This window comes from Triticum aestivum, chromosome 3B (genome assembly GCF_018294505.1).
Source record: "Triticum aestivum cultivar Chinese Spring chromosome 3B, IWGSC CS RefSeq v2.1, whole genome shotgun sequence".
NCBI lineage: Eukaryota > Viridiplantae > Streptophyta > Magnoliopsida > Poales > Poaceae > Triticum > Triticum aestivum.
In genome coordinates this window covers 843,159,215-843,166,584 of record NC_057801.1, presented here as the reverse complement: position 1 = coordinate 843,166,584, position 7,370 = coordinate 843,159,215, and the positions used below count along the sequence as shown (strand labels likewise).

The window sequence follows — 7,370 nt, the reverse complement described above, 5'->3', positions numbered from 1 at the left end:
ATTATTTCCCTTTTGGCTCCTAGTTATTTTTTTTTGCTTTATGGCTTTAAATTATTTCCCTTTTGGCTCCTAGTTAATTTTTTTTGCTTTATGGCTTTAAATTATTTCCCTTTTGGCTCCTAGTTAAAATGTAATATGTCAACTTGTTTAGACTATCCTGTTGCTTAGCTCGTATGCAACAACGAAACTTCTTGCCATCTTTTTTCATTTTTCTGTATGATGGATTAGACAGGCGGTACTGCAACTAAGAGATAACGGGATAGCAAAACTAAAGATTAAAAAAAGATAATAGAACAACACCTAGAAAGGAAAAAATTCAGGCCATGCTCCCACGGTTCTTGTACCAAATCCAGTCCTTGGTGCCTTCTTAAGTTCTTGTGTTTTGCTGTCGAGTTAAATATATATAACCCCCTAGACGTTCAAATTTCCACCACATCACCCCCTCAATTCAAAAACCGGGTACTTAATCCCCCAAACTTTCAAATACCAGACAAAACACCCCCAAGGCACTGTAAGTGTTTCTGACAGTGGTTTTAGTGACGTGGCACGAACCAAGACAAAGAACACCGTTGCACCGGCCACACTAAGCGCACGCGCTCGTGATCAACCTCCTGTTAAAGAACTCAACTATAAATAACTATTAAATAAATAGAACGTGGTGAAGTGCCCTAAGGAGGGGGGGCATATGCCCCTTGTTCATGTTGATTTTTTGTTCTGCAAATCATTTTTTAATTTATTTAATATGTAGATATATTATGCCCATTTCTTTTGCGCTTTAAATTATTTCCTTTTTGGCTCCTAGTTCATTTTTTTTTGCTTTATGGCTTTAAATTATTTCCCTTTTGGCTCCTAGTTCATAGCTAAATTATGCGAGTGATCCTGAGGTCGAGAGTTCGAGCCTCTCTCGCCCCATTCTTTTTTTTGAATTTTCCCCTTTTTCGAGTTTTTTTTAAATATTTCCTGTTCTTTTGGAATATAAAAAAAATTCCACTTCACCTATCTTTTTCAAATGTCCCTTTTTTGGGGATTTTTTTAAAATCTTTTCCTGCAATCATCCTTTCTTCTGGAATTAAAAAATTCCACTCGCTGAATTTTCTAAACCTGTAGCAGGTCGGGTGCGGTGTTTTGTTCGTGTGTAACTGCACAAATTTCTCCCCAGAAACCCAGCCCCTGTTCTTTCTATATTTTGTTCCTACTTACTCAACAAGTATCATCATTTTTGTAGCAGGACAAGTCTTTTCCTTGCGAACTGAAGCTGGCAAGACAACACCTGCACCCCCCTCAGGCAGGCCTCTGGTCTTGAGAACCAAGTTGAAGTCTTTTCGTAAAGCAGTCCACTCCATTAAACATTAGTGCATGATAAAAAATCAACGTAGGGAAGAAATTTTGTAAAAATTCTAGTGGTACTCCCTCCGTTCCTAAATACTCGTCTTTCTAAAGATTTCAACAAGTGACTACATACGGCGCAAAGTGAATGAATCTACACTTTAAAATATGTCTACATACATCCATATATTGAGTCCATTTGAAATGTCTAGAAAGACAAGTATTTGGGAACGGAGGGAGTACATGGCATGCTGGCTCATCACCGGCATCCATCTTTCGCCAGAGAAACAAAAATGAAACAAAAAAGGAATCTTGAGTATTTTTTTTCCTTTTGTACAATATGGCTTTATTATTATGTAACTATCGCGTGATGATTTGCGGACACATCGCGTCACATTAAAGTCGAAAGCAGTGACAATTTTTTCCTTCAAAGGCAAAAATATTTACAAGCATGGACAATGAAATGGGAAACTAGACAAGGACCAAGATGTATTGTTGTATTTTGTAGATGGCTCCCAAGCAGATATAATTTTCCTACTTGCCCCCTGCGACGATTTTTCTTCTAATTCATCCTCTTCTTAATAATTCTCTTCTCATCATAAAATCGATATACAACTTTTATACCCATGCATACGTCCATGGCTATAAACGTCGCAAACCAAAGATTGACATGATGGTGGGGTTTATTCACTTATACAAATATATAAATTAGAAAATATTTCAAGCATCAAAGGGCCTATTAGCTCAGCTGGTTAGAGCGTCGTGCTAATAACGCGAAGGTCACAGGTTCGAGACCTGTATGGGCCATTAACTTTTTTTTTCTTCTTCTTTTTTACTTCTTTTTTTTACACAATGGACAAAAAAAAAATATAAAGTGGCGTCGCCCGGGTTCGAACCGGAGACCTTCAGTGTGTTAGACTGACGTGATAACCAACTACACCACGAAACCTTTCTGGTGTTTTCTACTCATAGCTTCCAAAACTAGCAGGCCATTTGACCTTACAAACGAGTCAGTAACAGACCCTTGTTTTTTTTTGAGGGAAAGTAACAGAGCCTTGTTGGTTACATATATGCGGACATAATAATCCACTGATCCACAAGAACAGAAAGATGCCATGTGAAGAAAATTAGGTTCACAGCCCAACCAGAAAATTATACTCCTGTATATAATAGTTGGCTCACTGCAAGCGTGACTCAACTGTTCTTCCAAACAAATTCTCCCCATTTTCGGTGATGAACTATTTTTCAGTACGAATAGCTCCTCTTTTCCGTCAAAGCCCGCACATAATCACACGTTGCAACGTGCACAACCAACATGTTTATTCAGATTAGTACACCCGCATAAGATCAGGGATCACACCACGATGATATATCTAACCAAGAGCATATATTCGAGTGCGGCGCGGTACATTCAACAAATGTTTTACAAGGACAAAAGAGCAAGCTTGAACTTCTTCTGCTAGATATTTAATGTCACGGCAATAATCCAGCAGCCACAATGAACACACTAGCTATCGAACGGCCCCAGCTCCGGCATGAACGCCACCATGGCCGCCTCCATGTATGGATAACTATTATGAGGAAATGGTTAAGTTGCACCTACGAATTTTGCTGGGGCAAACTCGAAGCTATAGGGTCCAACATAATTCCCAATCACCAAGTTTCGGATTGCAAACAAATAAACTGATAAGCTGAACATGATGAGCACCATTGAAACCACTAGCTTTTACCAGCCGTTGTTTATTCAGTGAGATGAGATGGTTCTCGGACATGCTGTCAGTCAGTAAAGAACAGGCCGTGTGTTGGGCTCTGAGGATCTTTCAGGCAGATGACTTGGTGCTAGCTTGTTGAGTTGTAGCACCAGAAGCTTTTGGTGCAGGTGGCGGCGCAACATACATCTTAGCTCTGCGAAGAACCTCGGCAACGATCCAATGCTTGTTCTTGCTCAACGGCCTAGAAGGATCCAGCCTAACCTGGAGAGACATTGATCCATCCATTATAGAAAAGAAGAAAATTGTTCTAGTTTATGTTATGTTACAGCTTGGGTGAATGAATCAATGTGCAAAAAGAACACTAGCCTAGTCTCCAGTAAAGTAAGCCGATAAATAGAATACAACACAGGACAAAATGACGCAAACTCGTTAATCTATTCAACAGAGCAACTGTATAACTTTTTTATATTCACAGTCACACAAGCTTCTTTATAAAACCAACCGCTCCTAAGTAATGTGGATCTCTCTCTCTCTCTCGGTACTGAAAGCAAAATTTTGTTCAGCAGAAAACATATTATGAGCAAATTGCAGCCTTAACTGACATGACATGCACACAACACCAGGTCCAAGCAATCTTTTCAAACTAAACGATGGTATCCTAGAATATTATGAAGGATGGAAGGAGAAAAAAGATCACCATTGCTATAACAACAAGCATCATCACTCAAGTGATCAGGAGGCAAGATTGTTTACTCTAAAGATGGCAAACGAAACAATAATTGAGTTTCTCCAATAAACTAGCTAGCTTAATGGATCTTGAGCTTACAAGCCTAAGAAAGTCAACCACATCTATCTTGTTTGAAGTTTACAGAAGAGAATATGCCAGGAGATAAACTGCTAAATCTAGCTAGCTTCATCCCAATGAAAAATATCTAGATAGCTCCAGCCCGGTGATAATATCATAGGTTGACGTATTGTGGAAACGTAAAACAGCCGTGCCATTACGTGACATGTTCAAGACCATGTATTGATGGATATCTATCTATTGGAGTAAAAAGCTAGTAATAAATCTGCTACATTCCTCGGACAGACCTCAAAATTTCTCAGCTACAAGAGCAACATGTAAACATTGTTTGCAGCAGAATCACCCAATTAAAAGGAGTGAATGAATTGAATAAAATGCATAGTACAAACCATGTATATAGAAAGCATGAATTTCTCAGCTGGACTACAAGTTGAACTATCATCATTAAATTTAGACTAAATTCTAACAAGTTAAAATTCAAGTGTCATTAGACAGACAGACAGACAGACCACAAACCTTAATCAACCTAATCAAAATGAAGGAAATGAGCCAGTGAACCAACAAAGACCTTTTTTAACATTAAACTTAAACTAAATTCTATGAGGCTGAATCCAAAGAAAAGCCCCCGGACAGACTAGAAACCTTCATTATTAACCTCAACAGGAAGGAAATGGGTTTCGATTTGGAGAAGTAATGGATCATAAAATCCGCTCCACCAAAGGCAGCATCAGATGACATGAGAGTTGAGAGGGAGGGGTCAATGGCGTACGTACCCTGTCGCCGATGTTGCAGGTCTCGGCCTCGTCGTGCGCCATGAACTTGGAGGTGCGCTTCACGTATCGGTTGTACACCTTGTTGTGGAAGAGGCGGTCCACCGCCACCACCACCGACTTCTGCATCTTGTTCGACACCACGATCCCCACCACCGGCTTCATCTCTTCTCTTCTCTTCTCTTCTCCTCTCCCCACGACGGACGGCGGCGGGCGGCGGCGGCGAGTAGGTTGAGATGCGGAACACCTGCTGCTGTTTTCCGCTAGGGCACGAGGCGACACTGACTGACTCGGTCCAGGCCAGAGCGCGTATCGGGGCCGAGCTGGGCTCTACTCAGAGGCCCACGCTGGTCCAGTTGGGGCGCGTGCTATTGTTGTGGGCCAGATGAGCCTTCAAGTTTTTCTCAACAAAAATTATAAAAAAAATTCAAGTGTATCCTCTGGTGCCGTCGCCGCCGCCCCCACTCTCTGAGAAATTTAGGCTCCCTCGCCTCCGGCTTCCATCTTGGCGCTCCGAGGTGGGGGGACCTCGGATCTTCAAGACCTCTTTATTCTTCGTCAACGTCTAGTGATCATCATAGTTTTGTGAGAATAGATTTCCTCTCATTCTTGTGGTAGTGCCATGAGATTAGAGAGTTTTTTCCTCACGGATCCGATTATTCGGATCTGATAAGTTTATGTTGTTGTGTCCAGTTTTTTTTATTTGTTTGATTCTTTATGGAGGTGAAATCTTTCATCAACACTATGGTGAAGATAAAGTGATTCCACAATCTGCACTTCTAAGAGATCATCCTCGGGCCAAGTGTGTTCATCAATCAAGGCTTCCCATATTTTTCCATGGGTGACTCAAGGCACTTTCAAAAATCATTATTGGTAATGTTCGTGCGGGTAAAAGAGTGGCAACATCGTTGCTCCAGTCCAATTGCAGACTCTTTACCGAAGTCAGTCAATTGAATTTCAATGCACAATGGTGTTTACTGTTAAAGTGGCTAGACAATTTTTTATAATAAAAAGCATGTTTTATTAATGTCACCGGCAACAAAAAGATGACTCCATTTTTTGAATGGTCATGCCTATTTTGTAGTAGAAAATTAAAGGCCTTAAATATTGGATAGACATTACTCATGTATTCTTTTGCCTTTTGTCATTTAATTCCTCACCCAGCATTAAGTGCTTCCATTTTTGGGGTGTGACTCACCTCTATCTCTTTTGCCAAGTTTAACAAGCGTTTAAATGCTTTTATTTTTGTCCCTTTTAACAAGTCTATATAAGATAACACTCCAGGTACTCCAAGACATAAACATTAGTCCCATTGCCAAATTAAAGTAGACGAAGAGAACGCATATTTTCCTTCCTATAGATCAAAAAAGGAGAGAACCCTTGGGATGGACACACGGGCTGCTATTGTTTGCTTCCTCGTGGTGCTAGCACTAGTGGGTACTCCTATTTCTGCAGGTGTGTTTAATTGTGTTCGTCAAACATAATGGTTTGTGTTTTCTTGGTGGTGCTGCTAATCTAATCTAATGGGGTTTTGCTGCTAATCTTCTAATATAATGGTTTGTGTTTTCTTGGTGTTGTGCAGATAACTGCACGGTCGTTGACGACGGTGGGGAGTTTTTCTGCACCAAGCCCCTGTGCAAGGCCACATGCGAGGTGTTTGCACGTGATAGGAAGGGCAACCTCAAGGACTACCACTGTGAGAAGAAGAACGCCATCAAGGCTGTTTGCTAATGCAACATTTGCTAGCAGAGACTGAAATACTAGCTAGTACTCCCTCCATTTGGAATTACTTATCGCGAAAATGGATGTATCTAGACGTATTTTAGTTCTAGATACATTCATTTTCAAGACAAGTAATTCCGAACGGAGGGAGTACTTGTTAGGCGGTACTTACTTCAGGATGGACCAAAACATGTTATGTATGACCTCATATTGAGAGCAAGGAATAAACAACTTATTACTTGATCTGTTAAATAGTCTTATTTGGAAGCCATGTGGAGTCGGTCGATGTTTTATTGTTCACTTATTTTTCGTTTGAGTTAGTTATTTTAACTATATTTTTTTTGAAAACCATTGGGAATTAAAGGATTATCAAGTCGAATCTTATTGGATCTATCAAGTTGAACTGTATGCTTTAGTTAGGCAAATCCTAACTACATATAGACCTTTAGTTCAACAAGGGATTGGACTGGATTGGTTTCGTCAGCCAACCCGGTGTTCAGTTGCAATCTCAGACTCACACTATAATTGAGGATATATATAATACACTTACTTTGGTTCATCTCAGACTCTACTCCTTGCAGCATTTTACTACTTAGTTGCAATAAGGGATTCAACTCGACATGTAATAGAACACCAGGGATTGGATTGCCAGTTGACCTGGTGTTCTATTGCAATCTTGGGTGGAATCACTCACTAGAATTAAGGATATATAATGCACTTACTCTAGCCTATGTCAAACTCTACTCTTAGTAGCCTTTTGCTCTTGAGTTGTAAGCGGCAATGAGTTGCCTTTTATTTGTACCGCAAGCATCATTCATATGCATCAATGTAGAAACTACTGGTTGTGTACAATTCGTTGCAGAGGCTTGTGGGAGGGGGTGGGGGTGTTTGGTTTCTTTTTTTGGATCAAGGCAACGACAATTTTCTCGAGGGGTGCTTGGGTACACCACTGCCGTTTACAAAATGAGGACTTTTAATCTAGACCACTGCCGTTTACAAAATGAGGAGTTTTAATCTAGACCACTGCTCTACCCA

General features: G+C 40.4%; 1 protein-coding gene and 2 non-coding genes across 3 annotated transcripts; 1 reads left to right on the top strand and 2 right to left on the bottom strand.

Moving 5' to 3' along the window:
* The first annotated feature begins 2,059 nt into the window (after nt 1-2,059).
* On the top strand, nt 2,060-2,133 carry TRNAI-AAU (transfer RNA isoleucine (anticodon AAU)). Its single transcript has one exon. It is a non-coding gene; the product is annotated as a tRNA-Ile (tRNA).
* A 68-nt stretch (nt 2,134-2,201) lies between these two features.
* On the bottom strand, nt 2,202-2,275 carry TRNAV-AAC (transfer RNA valine (anticodon AAC)). Its single transcript has one exon. It is a non-coding gene; the product is annotated as a tRNA-Val (tRNA).
* Nucleotides 2,276-2,696: 421 nt separating this feature from the next.
* Nucleotides 2,697-4,919, bottom strand: LOC123072862 (30S ribosomal protein S17). The gene is made up of 2 exons (XM_044496527.1): nt 4,617-4,919; nt 2,697-3,299 (listed from the first exon to the last, which is right to left on the bottom strand). The coding sequence occupies exons 1-2, from the start codon at nt 4,776-4,778 to the stop codon at nt 3,147-3,149; spliced, it is 315 nt and encodes a 104-aa protein (XP_044352462.1). The 5' UTR covers nt 4,779-4,919; the 3' UTR covers nt 2,697-3,146.
* Between the last annotated feature and the right edge of the window lie 2,451 nt (nt 4,920-7,370).

Coding starts and splice junctions, on each gene's coding strand:
- LOC123072862 (XM_044496527.1), bottom strand. CDS start 4,778: ATGAAGCCGGTGGTGGGGATCGTGGTGTCGAACAAGATGCAGAAGTCG. Junction 3,300..4,616: donor CCTGCAACATCGGCGACAGG/GTACGTACGCCA, acceptor ATGTCTCTCCAG/GTTAGGCTGGATCCTTCTAG.